This window comes from Melanostigma gelatinosum (genome assembly GCF_949748355.1).
Source record: "Melanostigma gelatinosum genome assembly, chromosome: 21".
Classification (NCBI taxonomy): domain Eukaryota; kingdom Metazoa; phylum Chordata; class Actinopteri; order Perciformes; family Zoarcidae; genus Melanostigma; species Melanostigma gelatinosum.
This window is the reverse complement of record NC_136654.1, coordinates 19,749,945-19,775,765: the sequence shown is the minus strand read 5'-3', so window position 1 is coordinate 19,775,765 and position 25,821 is coordinate 19,749,945. Positions and strand designations below refer to the sequence as shown.

The 25,821-nt window shown below is 41.0% G+C and overlaps 1 protein-coding gene across 2 annotated transcripts in view; it reads right to left on the bottom strand.

Moving 5' to 3' along the window:
• Positions 1-25,407, bottom strand: part of LOC306794940 (zinc finger protein 385B-like) — a 52,198-nt gene extending 26,791 nt beyond the window's left edge. For both annotated transcript variants that reach the window (XM_079293205.1, XM_079293206.1), the window contains exons 1-2: positions 25,340-25,407; positions 2,179-2,457 (exon numbers count right to left, since the gene is read on the bottom strand). In XM_079293205.1, the coding sequence (XP_079149331.1) occupies positions 2,179-2,457; positions 25,340-25,382 (322 nt within the window). In that variant the 5' untranslated portion in view covers positions 25,383-25,407. The remainder of the gene's footprint in view (positions 1-2,178; positions 2,458-25,339) is intronic.
• Between the last annotated feature and the right edge of the window lie 414 nt (positions 25,408-25,821).

Here is a 25,821-nt window from a genome sequence, read left to right as displayed (position 1 = left end):
AAAGTATTCATTTAATTTCAAGCCCCGTGTTAGATTGGAACAGCTAAATATGTGTGGTAAGCCGACAGAGAGAGACAGCCTCATGAATCAACATTAAAAAGTGCCATCTTATTGGCCAGTCTGAGTGTTGATTGATCAAGCGGGTCACTGTGGCAGAGTGACACAGGTGGTGGCGAGGGAAGGTGATTAATGGCCCCTCGTCATCGAAACAGGTGTGCAGAAAGTGCTTGGAAATGGCGAGGGGTTCTTCTGGAAGAGTAAATATACTGAATGCATAACAGCTCGTCAGGGTTTGCAAATGTGAACAATTACAAGATCGTGATTGAGGTGTTTTAGTATACTCTCTGATCTAACAGTGTTAGGTATCAGGGTAAGGTTTCGGGGTCTGCTGAAAGACTATTGCATGTTGAACTCTACAGCACAACTTCTGCTGAAGAGCCTGTATTTGCACAACTTGCATAGTCACTGCTAAGAAGGAGCAAATCTTTTCTGACAGGTTGTGGTGGCTTCAAATTGTATATTTTTGCTTTTTTTGTAATGCTGCATAAACCCTTCACTCTATGGAGCAGAACAGTGTAAAAGCCAGACCCAGCACCTGCACTTCATATCAAACTCCAGCACCAACAAGCATGAGAATGAAAAACAAAGAGACATTTTTCTGGCACTTGTAAACAGACCCTCTTATGGAGGAAAAAATGATTAAAACACTCCGGATGAAAAAACAACAGAACCACTGACAGTACAGCGGCCCTGCAGTCAATAGCAATTTGGAGAAGTTCATAATGTTCGGTTTTGTTCAGACTGCAAGCGTTGTTGATAAAGCCACGGCCATTTTGAGGCAGTTTATGAGTTTTTCAGACAATGGTGGTCAATGTTGTTCCTCTCTAGCAATAACTGGTACATTATCATTTTCAGCTGCTTTTTTACAAAACATCACAATATTTGGGATTCAAGCCACAATTGACATCCTTAAGAGCAGACATTTTAATGCATGAAAAGGTGTAATTAATAACGTGGCTTTGTGCCATTTAGATGCTCCAGCAGGGCGCTGGTACTGCACATGATGTCTCCTTGGCGTTGCCATGGGACACTTCAATATAATGGAGCCATTATTGTTATTAGTCATACCAGTGGTTTTCGAAATGTCAAAATGCCCATTCAATTGGGAGTTCTCTATGTGTCTCTGTAAGTTGTTTTAATTTGCCTTGAAATGTCAATTAAAATGGTGACTGTCTGCTAAAGCTCACACTTAATCTCATTTGATCGCCATCTTACTATGACTCACTTTTGAAGTACAGAATTAAACCGCATTGCAAGTTACAGATTCAAAAATAAACCGCAGGGCTAAGTAAGAAACTATTTTATAAAATCTCATTGTGTAAATATTTTACGAGAGCATCAAACCCTATAATATCGTCGCAATATCGATTTCCTTCATAACGTCCAGCCCTAAATTAAATATGAAATCAACCTTTTTAGCCTCGTTGCTGCCACTCTCTTTCACTCTCCCTTTAAAAGTGTCCTCCAGTGTTGCGTCGGTGCAGCCCTGTGTTACCTGAATGAACTGTATTACATTGAGTGTTTATTTTTGTCGTTGTCTGAACATATTTTGTGCTGACTATATTAGTAAATTATCTTTTTTGGGATCGGATTACAACGTCCCTACTGCATTATATTGATAAGTGTTTTTAATGTTTGGCCCGATTTACAAACATGAGGACGAATATCAGAATCATATTTTTATATAATACAGTCCAGCACAACACCACGACTAACCACGACCTCAGTAATAAACATGTGGTTGAATTAACACCTCACGGAAATATTTAACAAAAACTGGCCACTTTAAGCCTGTAAAAACATGGGGCAAAGCTGTGGTACTGGACTGCATTATATGGTATAGATTAACTGAATACAGTAGCAAGTATAACCAATGAGCATTAAAAAAAAAGTAAAGTAATCTCGATAACAATTTGAGAAGATATGTGATGTACTCAGCAGCTCTAGTAGGATACATTTACAAAGCAATAATAAAGTGTAAAGTTCTGTTGTCGCTGCTTTTGAGCCATGATCTTAAACTAAATAATTCTCCTAATCCACAGTAAATCAGCAGGAATATCAACTTTTGCACAGGGAAGTGAAATGAGTGTAGAGAACATAGCGTCGGAGCATCCTTACCTGTGCTGACGGCCTTCGCCAGTCGGCGCAGCCTCCTCTGGTGGGTCTTCCCTCTGTAGTGGATCTGGGCCTGGGCGTTGGAGTTCAGCTGTATGTTGCACACCCGGCACATAGTGGCACTGCTGCTGCCTTGACGTCGCTCACGCTTGGCCCTGTGCACTGCTGCCACCTTCCTCTCCTCCTCCTCATCGTCCTCTTCCATGTCCTCCTCCTGTCCCTCCTGGCTCTTGGGAGGACGGCTGCTGTCCAGACAGTCGGGGCTCTTTGGACGCTTCATATCTGGAGAAAGGAAAAAAGGCCATTAGCCAAGTTTTAGCAATTCGTGTGCTGTCGAAACAATTCAGTTCCCAATGTGAGACATTTCTTCAAAATGTATGTTGTTAAAGTATCCACAGGGGGGCAACAGCGCAGCATGGCTCCATTCAGAGCAGAGGAGTATTGGTCTTTTTCTTTTGTGTGATTCAAACTGCAATTATATGTGCGCCACCATTATAGTGCTTGATATTTCGTTTGACGAAACAGAGTGATTTCTGAGGCAGATCATTTGGATTGATCTACAAATGTCTATATGTTGTCCAATAAAAGGGCTCAAATTAAGAGGACGGTATACCAGGTCTTTTCTAGAATAACCCAGCCCTAAAACATGCATCAGCTGAAAAGAATGGCCTATCTCTGGCACACATCACAGCATTACACCAGAGAGTACAGTCTGTAGATAAGTGTCTTTGTTGCAGAGCTTCTCTTTATTTATCAGATAATGAATCCGATTCTCGGGGTACACAAAGCGACATGTTTCTTTGTGCGGTTCACATGATAATGGCATCAGTTAAGTCCTTGTGCAGCTGGACATTTCATCCTCCGCCTCACTGAACGCAGCCCCCCCCCCCCCCCCCCCCAATGAGAGGCCTTCACTCATGAAAATCTTTGCCGTTCTGAAAATTCAATTTGACTGTTGGAAAGATGAAAGTGGAAAGGGAAATGTGTTCACTGGAATTCATCAGCCTCCGACCAGCAGCATGGACTTCAAAGCCTGCAGCCCATCTCCATGATTATTTGAATGATGTTATACTACAGCCTCGCAGTGGACAGGGACATGAGAGTGTTTCAAACCAACTAGGTGTCTCCTCGGGATTATGTTAATGTCACACTGCTGTAATATGGACCAGCAATTATCTTTTAAAGGAGACGTAATCCAGACTGGATTACATTTTCTAGTAACATAATTGGGAAATGTTTTTCATTTGCTGTTCTGTACTTTTACAGAAAAATCCAGATTTTCAATCCCAAATTGATGTCTTCAATTTACTTTTCTGGCCATCCAAATGTCCAGAAGATTAAATAATATTTTCATGAGAACACGTGAATTTTGTCCTTTTTTTAAATTGAAATGTTTTTTTTTATTCATGACCGTTTCCCGGCCCAAACAAGTTGGAGGCCGAGGCACAAATATGATTTTGCTCTCTGCCACACAGCTGCTGGATCACGTTTTGTCGGTAAACGGTCTGCCATCACAGAACAGTATTGATGTGTAGACAGCAGACAGCCAGCTACCAGAAGTCAGTTTTGTTATCTTTGAGCCGTTCCCGTCAATTCTTGTGACACAAATGTTTTTATGTGCTTTATTGAAAAATAGCTGTTTTACGTTTTTAAGATAGCAATGTTGATTATGTACTATCCCCATATGAATAAAAATATAAATGCCATGATTTTCTAGACTGAAGAGATTTTAGGCCAAAAGGATTTGGTATCCAGAGAGAGACTATTTTTAATCATCATTCTATAGCTTTTTTATTTTTTTTAAATAATACTTACTGTACTGGCTGTTTCCAAAGTTTTGAACCATTTATTCTATTCATTAGTGAATAGAGTTTGTTTAGTCGTCATGGATTTGACATATATTTGAAATATAGATAGATAGACAGATAGATAGATAGATAGATAGAGAGACAGATAGATATACTTTATTTCAGACTCAGGGTCCATAGAGACAAATACATTAAAAAAACAGACACAAACAATAAAAGAGAATAATAGAGAACTGCTAACCAACTCAATATTGTTCAATTGGTAACACATAAATCAATAAACGTTTTCAAATCAAGTTAACAAGTTGGATTTACACAATTATTTACGAAATATTGCACATTACCGCCAGTCGTTCATGTGTAAATCCTCCATCGCACCTGAGCTGCTCCTCTCACGCGTCATCTTTATGTGGTCAGCTAGAGTCGAGTTGGCACCCGACGGCTCCGCTATAGAACAACAAGCCGGCCGGCAGCTGCTGATTTCTGTTGCCACTTTGTTTCACGGCCAGAGCTTCTCTGCCTCTCTGGCACCTGAGTGGGCAGCTGGGAACCGCTCGGTTCTCTGCTATGGAGCGAACACCCTTCACCACCGCCGCCTCACGCGAGTCCATGGTGGAAGTGTTTTAAATAGCAAACTTTGGCAAAATGCACGACTTCGGGAAGTAGTGAGTACGCTGGATAAATGAAACTTCTGCACGAGAGTTGGTAAACAGAGTTTGATACAGTTCTGCTGTTGTTAAACCTGGCCTACCAGTGACTACAATTCATCAAGGATTTACTCAGTTTTTGACAGATTTCAAGATTTTCCGTTCACAGTGGAGGCATGCGAGTGAAACAAAGTTTTCTTCGAGAATTTAAGGTAACAAGTGGTGAGGGAACGACTTACAAATGGTCATTTTGTGCGTAGAGTACTTTAAGGTCAATCTTACCACGGAAAGATCAGTGCTACCCAGTGTTGAAACTATTTCAATAAATTAAACTGAAATTGGACTTACTGGCAATCTGAACGGTTCACGCACTTTCTGAAACAAATGTTAGTCATTCAATCAATCGAAAAGTTTATTTTCACCAGAAAAAGAAAAAATAATTCCAGACTCTATAATCTTATGAAGAACAAAAGAAAAACTTCTAAACTTACTGGGTTTATCATCCATTCAGGAGAACGAGCTCAGTATAGCGAACCTGTGGTTGGAGATGAATCCCAGCGAGCTGGCAGTAGTCTCTCCATGTCTCATGGAACCACTTTGTTTAAAAGCCGGTACCTTTATCTCTTAACGCAGTATCTGTTGCGCTGTCCACTTAATAGTGAAGCTATTTGGCCTCAGCAGCTCTTTAAATACCAGCACTCATCGGCCCGTCTGGCTGAAAGACAAAGCCAAGAATATTTATGCAAAGGTCGTAAATGCTGCTTCTTCTCTCTCTGACCTGATGACCCTTATGAAGTTGAAATCATAAACAAAATCAGCATGACACAAAGTAATATAGTAGGATGAGACCAGGAAAAGACTGGTTCACATATTACTCATTGGCAGTGCTTGAAGTGGGCCGGTACTCATTGGTACGCAGTGCAGTACATTTTACTCTTTGGCGTACTATTACTTGTCACAGGCTGTCGGGACTCTTTTCTAATTAACGTAATATTATTTAAACATTTTCTGAATCTACTATACTTCTGATTTAGGCCTACAGAATATGATTTATTCGGAAAAACGTTTTCAGAAGAACTAAATGTTCAGATGAAGGCTGTGATTGTAAGTTTTCTCGTTAAGCTTTTTGGGGCGTGATGATGCAAAATGATGTGAAATTTGAGAAACTTCATATTTTCCTGGAGGAGCAACCCCAAACCCGATATCTGCTCGTATCTTTCTTTCACTGTGGAAATTCAGAATGTAAAAATGATTTTCTGGTACACACACCAACATGTGAATGAGGAGAGGACTGGCACTTTTTTTCTCCACTTCAAGCACTGCTGATAAGAACAGCATGTGTAAAATGGAAGGGACTTTATTTCAAGGTTGTCTTTAAACAAAATGATGAGCGTATCTATTGCCTCCACACGGCTCTCAACATGGTGACGGCTGATACATACAATCATGTATTTCCTGATCATTTGAATTGTGCGTTTAAAGCAAATAGTCACAATGATGACAATAACAAAGTAAAAGGTTAATATTTACAATTGTTGACAGTTTACACTGACTTCAAGGAGGTTTGAATTATTTTGCAAGACGTTTATGGGACTGTGGTGATAAAGGTTAGTTTGGAGCCTTGCTGTCAATAATACTTCTTAGGAGGAAATATCAGAATCTGCAAAAAGAAGAATCGGCAGGTCAGACTTTTAAAATAAACTGAAAGATTGAGACCCTCTGGTCTAAGCTTTTAGTCTTCATGTCTCATGGTTAAGAAAAGATGAGATAGTGTCATGAAAAGAAAAGAAAAAGTTACAGCCACTACCTAAATATCATTTCTTATTATCTTTTTTCCATATTCAGCGGCCCATTAATCCACCTGAACCTGAGAACTTGCAGCTGTTTCTGGGTCTGCGATCTAGGAAACTTCCTGGAACGAGCAGGACACATCCAGATGTGTTAAGAGGTGGACGATCAGCATTTATAGCCAAGTCAGCTGTGAACGGAACGTGACGGCATGAGCATGCTCTTTAAAAAAAAAAAAAAATGGCTTTGTTCCAGACACTCAGGCCAATACAAGTTGCCTCGTCGCTACACCTGCCTTCACAGTTCCATTGGACGGTGGAGGAAAATAAGTAATATTCTTGGTCATGTTTCCAATAAACACTTCGTAGGATCTATTTGCAGGCTGATGAATCGGTGTATCCAAGCGTAAGAAATTCAGCCCATGCAAAAAACTGTCAGTCTTGACAGTCAAAAGGACACACTGAACAACTGATCGACAGGTGGACTACAATTACAGTTGTGTTGCCAGGCAACCCCGCACATCCGCTGAAAACATGAATTGGAGCCCTTTTCACACAAATTGCAGCTCAATTATGCTGTAATTTGTGCACAGAAGGCAAAGAAATGGACAAAAAGAGCCACATTTTGCTGAACGACGGGTGAAGAAATATAAATTCTGCAGAGAGCCGGCATGGAGGCGAGCGAACGCTGTAGAAAATGTATTGATCTCTGCACTGAAATGTGGATGAAATAAATCGATTAACACTATTTCAACTGTGGTTCACATTCACTCAGCATTTACATGTTTTATTTTAAGACCTTAAAACTGTGACATTGACAGTCCCAGAAAACAAACAATTACGTGTGGAACAGTAATCGGTTACAATGATTGGCAGAATAATAAATCGTTGAAATAATTTCCGTATAAATGAATCCTTATAAAGAACACCATGTTTTAAAAATATTTTCTTAGTTGTGTGAAGATGTTTCTCTGTCTGTGGTGGATTTAGAAGAGGGATGACGATCTGTATGAAGGAACCGAAGGAGAAGCATGACTCATCTTGAGGGCTCAATGAAGTATAAATGCACACAAGCGAGCCAACACAGGTGCATTCAAGCCATGAACATTCAAAAACACAGTCCATGACCCTCAGAGCAACACGCAGAGACGTATGCACACACCGCTTGTACTATAGAGACACGACTGGGTTTGTTGGCATACATAATCCCGCAGCACGAGTGGTATTCTGTGTGTCAGATCTCTATGACGAGGTCATTTGCAAACGTTCCACTCATATAATGCAGCGGTTCACTTGGTTAGGTAAGTGAGTGGGAGCTGTTAAGAGGGTGCATATTTTTAGTCTCTACATTTCCCTTGGACTCTGGGAACACTGACGTGATGACGTGATGACAACACTGTGTATGTGCGTATAGTTGTGCGTAATATGAGGAAAGAGACATACAATGTTGTTCAAGAGTTCTCAGCCTTTTGTAACTTACGGCTAACTTCTGATTGTAAAACAAAATGCAAGAATGAAAAACATAACATGACTTTGATGTATTCGGTGTCATATTTCCTCACCACACGCTTTGGAGCTTTTACTGGTGCAAGGTTGTCTTGCACGTCACTTTTTTGGTTCAGAAAACGATCCATTTTGTGTCGTAACCTTCATCTCTTCCTGATGATGTGTCGCGATTTTTGTGTGGCGATATTCAAACATAACTGCCGATTCAAATTATTGATTTAAATTTGGTTTACAATTGATTTTAAAATAGTTTGTTACTATATTCCTGTTCAGAATATCAAATGTTTGCCTGACCACTTAAAAAGACTTATTTTAGTAGCATTAACTAAATACTTACACTGCATTTCTCACGCAAGTTATATACTCTGTCTGCATGAATTGAAAAGATGACATGTAGCAGGTAACAAAAATTAGGTAGGGGGGACCTAACCCTAGCCTTAAACCGTCACCCTAAAATGTAATGATTTATGTTATAGGGATCTGCAGTTACCCCCTTTTTGTCCCCACAAATAAAACGCTAGTCCCCACAATGTGACTGTGTAAACACCCCCCCCATGCCCCAACACACGCACACACTCAGGGGAAGCTTGGCTAAATTCCCAACAAACGTCTGTACTGGTTTGGCATCCATCTTGTGGACACCTCACAGCAATCACCAGATAACACACACACACACACACACACACACACACACACACACACACACACACACACACACACACACACACACACACACACACACACACACACACACACACACACACACACACACACACACACACACACACACACACACACACACACAATAGCTTTCAGAAGAGCCTCAGATACAATAAGCAAATAAATAGTGTTAAACATGCTTTTGACCACCGACACACACACCCACACACACACACACACACACACAACTGTGTGTCTGTTTGTCACTAAGACCGTTTGACAGCCAGAGAGGAGGTGGAGCAGCCAATCAGCTGTCACCTTCTCTGATGCGTTGGAAAGCGCCACAGGACCTGACAGCCCAGATTGCTACCTCTTTGGCAAAGTATTGTAGCGTATTTGCCAGTACAGGCTACTCATCCAATCCAACAGGCGTACTGAATATCAATCCCATTATATCATCGCTAGACAAATTAATGTGATTTTTAAAGCTTTTAATTTAAAATTACAATCAAAAATGTACAATTTTTCCAGTAATGTTATACATGAATGCTGAGGTCAAGTGTTTTTTCTAATTTCTCAAACGCTGTGCCGAATATGTACAATATTATTCAAGCTCATCATTACAAACCACTACTGATCAACAAACCGGTACCCACAACCTTGATCAGGAGAACAACACAGGTGTTTCTTCAGGGGGAATTTAAAATCCCATTTTAACCAGAATCTCAATTCAAAGAAAAAGTAATGCATTTCACCTGAAGCTGAAAACGGTGCTCCAACAGTTAAGCAGCTAGACCCTTCCCACACACCTTTCATCCGATTTCTGTGTCCGACTATTAACACTTGAAAAACGAATGAAATCCGGGACAAAATTAGTTTCCTTCAAAACATAATTCACAATGAAGGTTCGTTATATTGGAACACACATTTTAGGAGACGGGGCTGGGAAAAGAGCAACGATGTGAAACTTTGCTTTCTAGCTTTATTTTTTCCAGCTGCTTGGGAACAGCAGATTTCGATGATGGATCGTACACTGAACTAAAAGTCTAATCCATCAGTGGTTGTGAGAAAAAGCAGCTCTACCCAGTAGTGCAATGCACAAAGACAAACCAAAGATGTTAAAAGGCCATTTATGTCTTTGCTAAAGCTACAGATATTATCTGTACTCGCTTATTGCTGTTCAGAGTCACAAACATGATTTCTGCATTGAGTCAAAGGAGATAAGCAGTCGACGTACAATAGAAACACAAGCAGGTCAATCACACCAAGACACACACACCTGCTATACCTGCACAGACCATGATGCACCGTCACGCATATGGTCAGTCCTTCATGCCGATCCGTTTGATCCCGACAGGCTGCCATATATTATGGTTATGAGATTGATGAGAAGCTGGCAGCTACCGCCGCGTTTATGAGCAGGATTAAATGACACCTGTCTGTCAGCAGTGACCGTGCACAAAGTCTAAGGCAAAATCTTTGACATTTGACCTTAAACTTTAGAGAAGCATCGGCCTGATGTTGCCTCACCCCAGAAGGTAAGAACCTGTTCTCAGCAATGGACTCAGAAGAAGAAGAAGAAGAAGAAGAAGAAGAAGAAGAAGAAGAGCATGTGATTTGATGAAAATGTAAGAAAGTACTTTATTTGATGTACAATTTTAGTTTGTGAAGACCAACTGAATATGAAGAATTAAACCCCTTTTTTGGAATTTTCGGAACACCATCAACAGACACTGGTGAACTATAATCAAATTGGATGTAATATTCATCATTTGCCACACAATATTACAAATGCAATAACTAAATATAATTATTACAAAAATACATCTTCTGTCCAAAGAGCCCCACTGTTTTCTTCAACGTCAGTGCTTTAGTGGAGGCTATTAGCAATGTACATACACGCCACATTTTGGCACAAACTGTTTCCTAATCGGAGAAACCCATGTGGCCATGCCTATTTAGAATAAACCCCTGTCCTTGCACTTAATCTTCTTTCAGCACAAACCTCGAAACATTCACTTAAAAAGGTTAATTTGTGCTCCATGTAAACACTGCTGAGGTGGGCCATTGTCAGGAATGACAAAATGTAATCTCCTCCCCCCAGGTGGAGTCTTTTAAACAGAGTGTCTTCCAGCATGTGGCCAGGCTGTCACATGGAGACAGAAATAAAATAACTCTCACACGGAGCAGAATGTGAACCAGAGAGCTACTATATTTCAGTGTCTTTACTTTTGAAGGACCACAAATGCTCATTTATTTACAAATCATTACATATTGTTTTCACTGCATATCACTCATCACAAACAAACCAAAATGGTGTAGAGTTTTGAATAGTTGTTCCACCGCCTTCCATGATGTGCCATTAGTTTCCATTAATTTCTTTATTCACTGAAATTCAACTTGCAGAGTGCTGAAACTTCTTTCACTGCACATGTTACGCATGTTTCAATACTACATATATCTGACAGGGTTAAATAACGAGATCTGACTCCATGTTTTTTTGCCCAGTGACAGGACATTAGGTATATAAGAATTGACACCTCGATGTGGCTAAAACCCTTTGGTGAGCATCCAGCTCCATGATAACAAAGGAGCAGAGGACATGGGATCAAGCCAAGGTGGAGGAACGGTGCAGGAGGAGAGGAGTGGATGTTGGGGAAAACCAAAATGGAGCTCAAACAAACTGATGGTGAGGAGACTTTTTCTTTTTATCTAGAGGGAGGAACTGCACTCCAACTCCAACCAAGGGCAACAGCGGTTGTGGGCATCTGTCATCGGCCATCTGGGAGAGCCCCGAGGCTTCTTTGGGGACCAAAGCAAATGTGACCTGTGCATGAGTGACAGCAGTGCACGGGAACTCTAACGGTGCATTTAGACACATGCAAACAGAAGAAAACAGGAAAGTGTCTCTTGGTAATCAAAATCTGAATTTGCTAATAATCTTATAAGGTAGTTGATGCAAACAAATAAGGCGCATCATTCAATACAAGACCCTTAATACACCGTAGCTTAATAAGCTTAGCTTTGCATAAAGACTATTCAACTACCAGCACCTCTAAAGCATAATATTTAACACATTGTATATCATTTGATCAATCAGTGCAAAAACGGAAGAGTAGAATAAAACAGTTTCTGGGGGTTTCCACTGTTTGCCTGGCAACTGGTCTGGCTGATTTTTGGGGCTCTTTTTGGACAGAGTCAGGCTAGCAGTTTCCCCCCTGTTTCGAGTCTTTGTGCTAAGCTAAGCTAACCAGGCTCCAGCTAGAGATATTCCTTTAAGCCAGGATGATATCTCATATTTTTAGATTGTAATGTTTTTTCATGCCGCTTTAATTTTCTGTCTTTAGCTACTAAATGGGTCAAACCAATTTATCCATTTTAAGTCTCAAATGTATTGTTAGAAATTAAAATAAATGTTATTACAGTAAGAGAAGGGACAGGGCTTAGAGAGGCAAGAAGGGAAGAGAGAAGGAAATGTTTAGGCTACGAGGAGCATTTTCTAATCACTAAACCATCAGGATGCCCAAATTGAATAGTTTCATATTTGGAAAGTGGCAATGTCAAGATACTCACTTATTTCTACTGTATTAAATTTGTACACAAACAAGCACCATAATCTATTAAATCAAACTTTGAAATTTAAATCTCTGACGTCTCAACAAGAATGAAGTTAGAAAAAGAAGTTCAAATAAATAAAAACAAACAATATATCAGGTCTATGTTTTAAAAGATGAAATATGGCTCGTTTCAAAGACCTTTCTGGCATAAAAATGTGGCGAGGGAGTGCTGATTATAATGCGATTGAGTAGTTCAGACAACTGTGCTGTTCTCTGTCTTTTGTGACTGGGAGATGTGGGCTGTTGAAATCTGTAAATCTCTTCCTTCTCTCCACGCTCAAAACAAGACTTGACCTAAATTCTCTTTAATAGTTTTAGATACATTTAACAAAGAGGGTTTATTGCAAGAATAAGCACGGCATACGAAGTTACACCTTTGAACAGTAAAGGTAGTGTTGTTGGGATCCTCTCCCTTATTACACTCAATTGTTTAAATTTTAAAAAACAACGTGATTCTAAACTTGGGATTTGGAACCGCCCTGGTAGCCATTTGAGGAATTTCAGCTGAGGACTGTTCAGTTCTCCTGTGACCGACACACGGGCGTGAACACGTGTTTACATTTGGAGAGGACCCGGGTTCAGAGCAGGGTTAAGCCACTTCCTGCCTGTTTTCCCCCTTCGGGCTTCGTGCCCCTTACAGCTCTCAGATCAGTCACTGAACGACACCGATAACACAGGTTGAAGCAGAGACTCGCGACATCTCAAATCACAGAGTCATGCGCCGTATCGCAATCAGTCTCTGTGCCGCCCTCTTTAAGTGCATTTTCATCTTTGGCTCCAACTTACTTTCTCACTGCAAATATGCTAAATATGTTTATGTAAACTGATGGCATGCCGAGGAGAAAACACATCTGTTTGGCGAGGAAACGTATGCTTTCCATGTGGAGTGATAGCAGGAGGTGGGCGGAGGGATGAATAATGAGAATGACTAAGAGACGTGTTCAGGGTGGTTTTCCAAGTCATTTGTCTCGCCTAGGGCTGGGCGATAAATCGATTTAATCGATTAATTCGAATGTGTGCTTTAAGGCGATGTGTTTTATTGAAAATCGAGAAAATCGCCCCCACCCCTTTTTCCCGTAGTAGAGTGCGCGCGCATTGTTTACAAACTAAAACAATGGCGGCCAGCAGCTTCACTGCTGCCGCCGCCACCTCACAAAAACAACCCAGCATTTTGGAGACATTCACCAACTGTACTCCGCATGAGAAGAAGAGTGCCCGGTGGAAAGCCATCACGGATGCAGTCGCGATGTATATCGCAAAAGATATGGTGCCCATATACACCGTGGAAAAGCCGGGGTTTATTCACCTTCTCAAAGCTTTGGACCCCAGATACGTGCTACCAAGCCGTAAACATTTTTCTGACGTTGCCTTGCCTCGGCTGTACAATAGTACACGCCAAAGGATCTCTGCGGAGCTGGAGGGGATGTCATTCTACTCCGCAACAACTGACCTGTGGTCCAGCAGGTTGACCCAGACACCGATCCACTTGACTGGTGGAAGCGTCACCAACTTAACTTTCCAAGGCTAAGTACTTTAGCAAAGAAATACCTCTCTGTGCCAGCTACAAGTGCCCCCTCTGAGAGGCTTTTCAGTGTGTGGGGGGGGGGGCATTGTTACATGCCACCGTGCATGCCTGAAGCCAGAGGTAGTAGACAGGCTTGTCTTCCTGGCAAAAAATATTTAGAAAAAACATGCACTACTGTTTAATACTGTTGGTTATGTTGTGAATGCACTTGATTTTGTTTACATGCACTTATTTACTGTGCAAAATATGTTATGTTGATGTTAGATCAGATGTTGCACTTTTGAAAATGTGAATGTTAAAGGGTCATATACATTTTATTTCATGCTGTGTTTGTATCAGTGTATTCAGTTAGAAAAGCTTACTGTAAAAAGTTACATTTGCACAGTTGTTTACAATGGAAGGCTACTATTTAATGCCATTTAATGTTATGTTTAATTTAATTTTATATTTAAATGATTCAGGCAAACAAAAGAGTGACCAAATACTTTTTGTATACTACAGGCACCTTTCTACAATGTTCAGGTTTTGTTTGCACTTTATTTTTATCAACCTACTTGGGAAAATCATCACAAAATAAAAGAAAAAATTGTTTTCAACAGCTTCTGTCATCTGCAAAAAATTTTGGGGGAAAAAAATCGATTTAAATCGTGAATCGGATTTTTTGTAAAAAAATCGGAGATTTTTTTTTTAGGCCATATCGCCCAGCCCTAGTCTCGCCCATGTCTAGCTTTAGTTGATAAATATACATTGTGTGAAGTTGGTAGTGTGACCCTTGGCTCTTTATATAGGCCAGTCACAATAGGTGCCAAATGCCTTTTCTTCCCCCAGGAGTGGCAGAAATATCAGATCAACTATATATGGTGAAAACAACTACCTCAGTAACACAGAGGTGTCTGGATAGTGTCTGGGTTGATCCAGGCAGACTTTAATAGACGCCTTGCTGTACAGTACTGTGTTGTGCAGCACTACTCTCCTTAACAACAGCCATGCTGTGCAAGCCCTCTGCTGCATATGCAAGTGGAAATTAGAGTGTGAGAATATGAAAAAATGACTTTGGTGCACCGGTGAGTGACACTTGCAGCTTTGCAAAATGCACAGATTCGCTAAGCTGTTCCCGCATTATCAAACAGCAGAGTAATAAACATTCAGGTGGCAGCTCATATCAACAGTCTTAATCTCCTGTGAAACAATCATTCATATGATCAATTTCAGCTGAAACACATTATAGTTTTGAAAAGGGGCCTTCAGTATTTGGATCAAGTAGTTTGTGTCTAATAAGTTGTGTGACTTTAAAAGTAGTCTACAGCTGTTCACAACTTATTTGCGCTGCCCCCAAGAGGCCAAAAAAGCTGTTGGAGGTTTAAAGAGAGGAATTGGTGCTAAACTATAGAAATAATTGCTGTAAAAGTCATGTGCTCCCTAATTTCCACAGTCTCAGTGCCAATCAAGCCATGTGGCATCAGTAGTAATACAGCTTCCAATGTGTACGGTATAGCTTATACTATAACTGTGTCACTATGTTGATTCTTGGCTACACTGCATTAGTAATTAATTATCTAGCCGCACTTTTGATTAAATTACTTTTCACTTTAATGAGAATTGCCGAGGTATCCAATCACACAGTGAAGAAACTCAACGGCGGTTTCTTTCCTGGAGCGAATCATCCCAACGTTGACAGGCGACTGCAGATAAGATCACTGCTCTCTCTCGCTCGCTCACGTTCCACTAATCATCCATCTTCAGAGTTCTTATCTGTGCCGACTCATATTGGAAACCTGACAGGCTAAATTGGATCGACTTTTAATTAGGCGCACTCCCCAGGAAAAACGGGTTTAATTGGTGGAATTATCTCACTGGTTCTTAAAGGTGGTTGGGCAAGGAGAAGCACAGCTCTGTCTGAGTCAGTTTGAATCAGATTCTTATTAGCCTGAGCCTCTAACATTTGATAATTAAAAGGCAGTAGATGCTGTCAAGCAATACTCCTTTCTATTCAAATAGTACACAAATGTAATATCTTATCAACTTAAAGGTGATAATATGGATACACCTCATAATCTATTTCTTTGGTTGATCATTTCACTTTTAATGGTGTATATTTACAATCTTTCTCTCTGAACTGGCCTTTGTTTTGTCTGCATCACTGGTCACACTTGCCAGAAGTATATATATATATATATATATATATATGAGATAAATAAGATATTAAATATAAAAAATATTATTTATAATATTATTTAAATCTTATTTTTTTTATAAATAACTCCCAAATATCGGTCTTGAAAAACTGAAAGACACTTCCTGCACAACACTGACCAAAAACATAATATTTAAGTGCTATATTCCGGGAGTATTTTTGCATTATGAGACAATCTGGAGCTCTCAGCAGCTGTGGAGCATCAAACTCATCATCGGAGTTAAATGCTCCACAGGGAATGTAACAGGAAACGTCACTTCTTTCAGAATACACACAAAACATTTCCTTTACAGGTACAAAAAAAGAAATGGCAACAACAATAATTCATTATCAGCCCTTAATTGTTACCCAAAAGGGCCTGCAGGCTATACAACAGTGAGTTATCATAAAGACCACGAGAATGATACTGTTGTCAGATGAGCGATGCTCATAACTTGTTCGTGGACACAACAGTCCGGAGGCATCGCCCTCAGCTCCCTGTGATTCAGTCATGATGAACAGACGCGCTGTAGTGGCCCCTTCAATTAACGACCATTTCATTCGGCCTGCTCGACTGGTCTTTTGTGTTGGGTAGTAATGGCCATTCGAGAGAATATACAACACACCATTTAATGGAGGAACAAAGAGCAAAAATCATTTTAGAGGACGACTGCCATGACAAAGCAAACGCTTTTTGATCCGAGAAAAACCGAGGACAGAAACGTTTTCAACATGAACAGGGTGCTCCTCCTCCTGATCGGATTCCATTCTACCGTTGGGCTTTCTGCTATAGGTCCGAGCATGTTGTCTCACCATGCCTGAAAAAAATAATAAATGAATCTCTGACAGACAAGGTTGTCTTATACATTAATATTTATTTCTATATGAAATTAATTACTGCTTTTTCTTTCTTTCGTCGGATGACGTCTTCTCATCTCTTGAAGCTCTTCTAGATTGCCACGGTACATAGTTTTACAAAAACTGCCTTCAAGACGCTGTGTACACTTCTGCTGAAAGGAGCCATGGAGGGACCATTCCAGATAATGCGATTGCACTTCACAGGACCTCCAGCAGGCAGTGTGATTAGAGTAGTTAGTCTTTTGTGCTGGAGTACAGAAAAATCAACCCACATTCATGCAGCTGAATTCTCTCCAGGAGGGGCCAAAAATCGATTTTTATGTCGAGAACAGAAGAAGTGTGGCACTTATTCACAGGGGCCCATAGTTCATCTTCGATAAAGGCAAGCGCCTTTAATAACTTAATAATTACACTAGCCTGAGGACGTGTTTTGTTCAGTTTCTGTTACTCATAAATTCTGATACATCTCGTCTTGAGATCAACTTTTAAGTCAAAATCATAGATAAAAAAAAGAGCAAAATTAAATAAATATACAGAATTCTCTTTCTGAGAAATTCTGTTCATGTCCATTGGTCTAGAAAGGACATTTCCTCCGTGGCCATGTCTAAGTCATACATCCTCGCGACTGCATTGCACAGGTCTATGCATATAAACACACATATGTAGGCGTTCACACCTATATACTGCGCGCACACACACACACAGAGACATTGTCACACTGCTGCGTTGAATCACCTGCAATGCAGCCACAGGGGAGTGGAGAGGGAATGGACCGCACGGACATTCAACATCCCACACAGCCCTCAAGGTGTCTGCCTTTTCCCTCTGTTCCTATAATGGGGACTCAAAGAGCAACTATCCATCAGGGCTGCTGTGTCACACACAGACGTCAAGAAGCCAGAGTGGGCGTCCACATATAAGCCAACGTGAACCTTGTTTTTTTAGCATTGAATGCAGGTAAAATGTGATATGCAAAACACAGTTTTGCTGCCAGCATTTCGTAAAAATACTCAGAGAAGATGGAGAAATCAAGGGACTTTTTTTTTTTTCACAGAATAGCTTGTGTGTGAAGAAAAGAGGGAGACAGTGTCTGTGTGTGTTTTGCACCTTGTCATCACATCAACAGTCCAGCAGCTTTCAAAAACACCTTCATGTTTCTCCAAACAGGGAAGCTGATGATCCAACCTCAGGGAAGGCCATTCATGCCGTCGATGAAGTGATGTACGAGCTTTGAAAACTATGTAACCAAACATTTAACTTAGTCTCACAGCCAGAAAGCCTGCCTCTCTACAGTGTTCAGTTCATTACAGTGTATTGACCCGCTCGTGTTGTCATTACATGTTTCCTGTTGATCTTTTGTTGGCATTCTTATATTCTTGCAGCACCTTGAAGGATTGTTTTCACACCCTGGGCTCCGGCTTGTTATGGGTGTTGTGTCGGGGAGGTGGCTCTGCTCTGCCTCCACTTGTGAGCAGCCAAATAAAAAAAAGACAAATCACGGTTATCAGTCCAGAGGCAGGTTTAAGCTGCCACTGTGGAGGAGGCCGTCATGTGACGTGTAATGACACAAAAACGAGAGCCATGACATCTTTGATGGGAGAAATCCATTTCAGTGTGTCTGAGGTTGGGGGGGGGGGGGGGGGGGGGGGGTGTTTAGTCTAAACATCTTTTTGTCTTAATTGTCACTTTTTCCGTGTTACTATCGGACATCTGCAGAGGAAATGTGTGTTGACAACACAGGCAGGGGGTGCAACTATAAAGTCCTGAGTAGAAAGCGGCTGCTATGGAGCACTGAATGTGTGCCCGCAGTGCTCTGGTCACAGCATTGGTCACATGCATCTCCTTTGTCTCATCTGTATTTTCTATCACTCTCCTCTGTGTACATCCAAATAAATAAAGCAGTCTGTTCATTAGAGCTGAAACACTCTGTGAATTAATTGGTTGACAGAATTAGTTAAGATGCCACGTGTCATTTTAAATTTAATATCTTTGGGTTTTAAACTGTTGGTCGCACTTCCACCCCCTCCAGAATGACTCCAACAGCCTCAGGGTCATCACTGGGCTCTGCACCTTCTTTTCAAATGACAAGGATTCCAAAGACGGTTTGACTGCTTTCGAAATTCTGTGACAAAACAATTAACAAGGGCAATCATTTTTCACTGATGTGCATTACATCCCATTTTTATTGCACATGTTCATTTTACTGTATAAACAGCTATCATTAACTTTATTCACATAATTAAAAGACATTATGACTACCTGATATTAAATTGTTTCACTGAGCCATGGTGAGCTACTTCAATGACTAAGCCCTACCAGTGGCTTGTCTGTTACCATGAGATCAGTGGTTGTTATTCTAGCATTACTAAGGTAAAAAAAAGTTTCACGTTTTTAAAGCTAATGGCAACCAAGAGGAAACCACATCTATTCCAACTGTGATCATCCCCAAATAAAGATAAAGGTAAATGAACATACCGTGTCATCCCTCACCAGCTTCTCTGGATCTTCGTTCAGGTAGACACAGACCTTTGAGGACGCATTCTCGTCTGACGTCAACGCTGTCAGTCTAAGTATGCAGATAAGAGAAAATATGCAAAATAAAATTACATTAGGAACACCATCTCAACCAACCAGCTTATTAATCACAATGATTAACCATGCAATATCCATGTGTGCATTAGTATGTGAACCCTTGGGATCCAGTAGCTGCTGGCACCTATGACTTCAACTACACCTTTCCTAAAGTTTCTTATTAATCTCCCAAGGTTTTTGAATGTTCGCTACCGATCACAGCTTGGCATCGCCACCCTAATTTCAGAAATGCGTATTGTTCTGGAACCTCTCAGTTCATTTTAAATTTCCAAGGGGCGTTATCAACAGGTGCAGACAACCAATAAGAGTAACGTGGGAAGTAAAAAAATACAAAAGCTCTACGAGTAGAATAGCCTCTCTTCAACTTTTCCATTGTTATCATACCTGGGTTATGGGTACCATGATGCTCTTGATCTTTCTCCCTTGAACTCCACCTTTCTTGGCATACACCTGGATCAGGTTTTCAGAGTGAAGATCCAGCTGGGAGAAGAACTTTGACTGCAAATTGATTGTTGTGATTCTCTTGAATTCTGCATTCACCTACACAAAAAAGAAATTAGTTTGGCTATTTTGTTGTCACTGTTGTTCGGTACACATTTGATATTGCAGTTCAGTCCGTTCAAGACAAGCAAATGCACAATACACGCATCTTCAACTGCAGGGTTATCTTGAGTATGTTCATCTTCCTCAGGATTATCACAGGATTCTTGTGAAACTTCACTGGTTGTAACTACATCTGGCTTGAAATATTTTAACGTATGTGGATTGTGTTTCCTGGTCTTGTGAGAGTGAAATGTTCCGTATACATTTGTTTGAACACTGCAACCCCCAAACATACAAGTAACAGTTTCTTGACTCTTCAAATGAGTGCAAATGTGTAAAAAAGAATCCTTCTCTGTGGAAGATCAATACAAGTGCACAAATGACAACTGAATGTTGACAATTCTAGCAGCTCCTGGGAGTTTTGTTGAAGATGGACTATACTTAAATGAATGTGCAAAGCATTCCACGTCTTAAAAGTACATGGGCAGTTTATGTGTGGGCATGGATAGCGCTGCCTGTGCTGTAGTCTAATATGTTTTAGTAGCTCATATCTACCAGATAGAGATACACTACACTCCATACACCTCCATATAATTTAGCTAGACCATCTTTTTAACATTGGAATCGCTTGTTCAGTCAGAAACATTCACCGTTTCATGCCTGGCAGGTCAGTGAGGTTGACCAGGACACTCTTGCAGTGGGATGGTGCAGTCAGGGTCTGACAGTTAGCGCGCTAATGTTAGCGTGCTAATTTAACTACAGGAAGTATGCCAACGTCATTAACATTTGTTAGCTAGTTGTGAACACCTTAGAATATGTCGCTAACACCTTACTTCGTCATTAACAATAGCTTACCGTTCACATTGGCAAGTTATGAGGCAGGTTGCAAAAAAGGAGACAACTTAACGTTAGCTAACGCGCACAGCTAGCCATGCACATGGGGACTGTTGGCTTTTTAAGTTTGGTCGAAAATAACAAATAGCCCCAACAGAACAACTAGCTAGTTAGCTAAGAGCTGAAGACATTTATGCACATATTATTTTGCATTTAGGCGGATGATGGTGGATTTATGCTTACCTTTTCCATGTGCAAGCCAACGGTGTATCTTCTTCTCAACAATCTTCTTCTGAAGAAGACTGCCTTCGCCTTGATTTTCGCGGTCATGCCTAGATACTCGATTGTCTCAGTTTATCGCTACATGAATGGATCTAATAAATGTTACGTTTTTGAAGTTCATGCAAATCCTACATCACTGAATCACGTTCACATTGGAAACATGAATGAATGTCGTTCGAAATACATGTTACACTATAGTAAATGTAACAGCCTCCCAATATCCTTTTTTTGAGTGTGGGCCAGTAATGCATTCGTCAAACTTGAACACTTTCAGTGGAATATCAACAACACACACATGAGCAATACTATGTGTGAGTACCAATGGGATATCTCCATAGTGTCTGTTTAAAAACATAGAGAAAACACGGCTCTGGGTAATTTACTAAAGAAGTGATGAGTCTTGCAGAATAACCGTCGCTACGTCACGCCGATGACAGAAAATGATATTCCTCGCACGTCAACAAAAAGGTTTTTGTGGGCGATTGTTGAATCCCCAGTGGACCTTTATCAGCAGGAGCCATGAGTTCATTGACAGCGACGGGCTGGAGCTCAAGCCGTTCCCGTCCCAATCTTGTTCCACATGATTATTCTCAATTTCACAGCCGATGGTTTTTACCGAGACAGACGGTCGTGGCCAAATGCCAAAGTACAGAGAGGAGAAATGCTCTGAGGTGGGAGAGAAAGTTAGAGAGGGACAGAAAAGATAGGCCGGGTCAGTCAACGTCATCACCAGTTTGTGAGAGAGGTAATCTGTGAACGTGACCTATTGCCAGGTGCAGGATAGTGAGCGATGCAGAGCCCTGATAGATCTTGGGTCTGACAGTAGAAACCCTCAGCTTTATGTGAAGGTAAACGCTGGGCTCTGCAGGCAGCAACAGTAAAGCCACACGTTCACAACTCTTTCTAAATCTATCAATCAATATTTTCATTTCTGGATCCATTCAAGAGAGAAACCCCTAAGATAGATGGAGTGATCAATCCTCCCATCGTATCAGAGACTATGATGAAATGTGCACCGTAGGTTATATGGAGTCGGTCACATACACAATCCTGCAGCCGAAAATAATCACTCGAGCACCAAATCCATCACTGAAAACAGTCCCCAACGAATACACAATTCACTCCTGTAAAAACTACAGTGCCCTTCTGTTGAAGGGAATTATGAATTATTAGGCCTTTTATCAACAAATGATATATTTTTTTAAAGATGAACGGCTGAATGTCACAGGCTGGAGGAGTTGTGAGAGATGGATTACGTCATTGCTGGTTTTGGACCCCAACACGAGGTAGAAGGGCAGAAATGAAAATATTTGCTGAGCATTGGAGCCATTTCACTAAATTTACAAGATGCAATTTACAACATGAGATCATTTCCTCTTGCTCATTTTGACTCGTTGCACGAATGAAAATGCATGCGAGCAGGGCTGCAACAACTAAATTAATTCGAGATTAATCTGCTGATTATTTGCTTAATCAAACTGTGGATTGTTTTGCAAACTCAATTTCAGAAAAAATGGAAATTCGAAAAATGGAAAATGCGTTCCAACATGTCCTAAAGCCAAAGGTGATGCCTTGGCTTGTTGTGTGTGACCAACAGTCCAGAATGCAAAGATATTCAGTACAGTCACATCACACGTCGAGAAAAGGTTTCCTTACAATTGAGAAGCTGCAGCATGTTTGGCATTTTTACATTTTACAAATGATTAATCGATTATCTAAATATATAAATTTATGTTTCAGCTCTACATACGAGCGAGCGCATTTGCAATCTGATCGTAAGCAATGTTCACGTATCACTTTTATGAAATGAGCCGATGAATAAATATGAACCTCTGGGCGGGGGACAGGTGAGACTGGTCAGCTTATCTTATTTATAGGCATATCATGTCCACCAGTGCTGTCCACCAGAATAGCCTTGAAGAATATTTCTTTGTCCACAAAGTACTGGGTGGCCTTGCACCACAATTTGTTAAAACCTGCTAAAAAGCTATGAGCTAACAAGAAGACCTCTCAGATCACTGGTCTGGTGAAACTAAAGCTTTTATGTCACTAAAATTGTGTTTTTGAAGCCTTGAAATGCCTTGAAAGCCTGAAAAGAATGACCTATTACCTTTCAATCATACTGCAGTTGTGAGGATTTGTGTCTAACTCTGCTGTATTTCCCTCAGTAGGGTCCTCCTACGAGTCCAGCCCACTGCCGCGCCTCTCTCCGTAGGCACAGATGTGCCTCATCTCCTGTGATCGCCTCCAGCTGACATAAATACTCCTGTCACTCTCATTCCAGTTGTCAGTCCGTCCGTTTACCGACTTGGTATTCCGACCCGTGAGTAGTCCATTTGTTCACTCTCTGAAGATCCGCTACTAACGATGCATTTCGTTTTTTCAACTTGCCTGCCGTACGGTGTCGAGCCTCGGGTTTTCACCTGTACGAAGAAGCCTTCCAGTTAGTTCCTCGGAGATCAACTGTGTAGTCTTGGCGTTCCTGTGTCGAGCCTCGGATGTCACACAGACGATCCAGCCTGCCTGCCAGCCGCGGACCGGCCACTTCCCGGCTAAGATCCGAGCGGAGCGCGAGGACGCACCTCCGTACTGACGTTTGACAGTTTCCCTGTCGGCTTCGTCTGCCGCTCAGCAGGATTAGCCACTTCCCGGCTTGGAACCGTGCGGAGGCGTGGAGACGCCTCCTATTGACTTTGTCCATTTCCTGTCTTTTCCCTTGACTGAGAGAAATAAATTATCGTGGTTTTGAAATAGAACTCTGCTGTCTGAGTCTGCATTCGGGTCCATGAACACACCACATCATAACAGAAGCGTATCATTATCCTTCACATTTTAATGTGGCATGTATTTAACATAAGTCAAAGTGAGTTTTTTTCATGTATGACATTTTCTATATGAAAGTGCCTTTCTTTTAGCTCGTTTAAGCCTTCGCACTGTTTGTAGACCGTGCGAGTCGGCCCCCAGCTGTGCACACATACCCGAGAGCCCAACAGAATCACAAAGGTACGAGAAAAACACTCCCAACTCCACCAGCCTCACACGGGAGCAGTGCTAGTGAAAATCACAGCATCACCCTGGAGAGTGGGCTGTGGGAGGTGCGGGATTTGATGATTCAAGGACTTTTTGTTCACAGGAAAAAAGAAAACGACTGCTCGCATGCAGTTGGAAAGAGCGTCTCTTCGGCGGCGCTTGGCAGGCGGGCGGCCGTCATTTGGAGCCATTTAGGTTTGAATCTGACTCAGAGGAGGGGACAGAGGAGAGCAAGGTCATTTAAAAAGAGGATGCAGAAGATGATGATGATGATGTGGCTGGTGCGGGGTGTTTAAGTGGGTCTACTCCGCTCGAATTGAGGAGCAGCTGAGTCAGCCATGGCAACACTCACAGTGATGACGGTGTGAGACAGGAAGGAACACAACTGAACTGAAATATGGACAGCAAGGCTCACACGTGTGTTTCAACAGAATGAATGAGTTGAGGCTTTGAGACAATGAAGCAGTTACTTCTTTAATAAGCAATTGCTAATTGCTTTTTTGTGCAAAATGACAGATATTCTCTCTTCAGTGACATCAAAGTGAACACCTTTTGCTCAGACAATACAAACACTTTGAATGTCTGAGCTTCAAGTTCAGGAAATTAAGATTATACTATTTTGCATGCATTTTATAGACTAAACAATCAATATTGAGACCAAGAAAATAACCACCAATCAGGACATTACACTATACATTCAGAGCTATTTGCATTTTTTGCCCACCACATAAACTCACAGGGAGAGATTTGGTGTTGAGTCTTTAATGTTGTCTCTTGTTTTCTATCTCATTCAAACCTTTACTGAAACTGATGTGGACATAATTACTTCATTCATTAACCTGGTTAACGACATTTGACCTTCATCAGAAGGAAGACCACACCTGTCAAGAAATTACCAAACAAAACACTAGACTACCTTCATGTTTGGGCCTCTGAAACACTTACCAGATAATGACTATTTTAAAGTAAAAAATCATGACAGGAAACTTAATTTAAATTGTATGAACTGTTTGAATCCATAGCACTAAGGTTTCCCTAATCAAGCTGGATCAAGAACTAAAGTAAAACTAATATATTGTGTTGATATTAGAAAAATAAAACACCTAACGTTACAGACACAGCGAGCTTATTTGGACAGCTTCTGCACAAATAAATGCATTTTCACCTCATGACAACGAGACATGTTGTCGGAACATTTGTAAAAACATTAAGTCGACAGACAAGAGCAGTCTGCATGTTTCTACAGCGACTCACAAACAGAGAACCCGCCTCCACATTAAATCATTTAACCCGCTTCCCTACCTGTGTGAGACGGTTCCACGGCTCCTCCGTCGCTGCTGTCCATTCCCAGTTGTCACAGATTCCAGCGCGAGCTCAGTTGCAGGCGTTTCAGTTCCGCGAGCGAGTCAAGCAAATGATGAACCACGCGGACAATGTGCGCGTGCTGTGCCATCCTGCGCGACTGCGATACCAAATCGTTGCGCGCGAGGATGAGAGAGAGCGAGAGAGAGAAAGAGAGAGAGAGGTAGAGAGGACAAATGTAATCAGTCGCGAATGAGTAACTTTTTAAAGCATAACAAATATGGCTGCAGTTAAGTCAAAGCAATGATGTGAATTTAATGATAATGCAGCATTTCCAAGTATTTTTTAGTTAATTCATATTTTAATAATAATTCTACTCTGGATTAGTGTTTTTGAGTCCTTAACATATAAAATGACAAAATTAAACAGTTTACGTTCCCAGTATTAGAACCTTAGGGTTTTTGAAGCCAAAAACATAAATA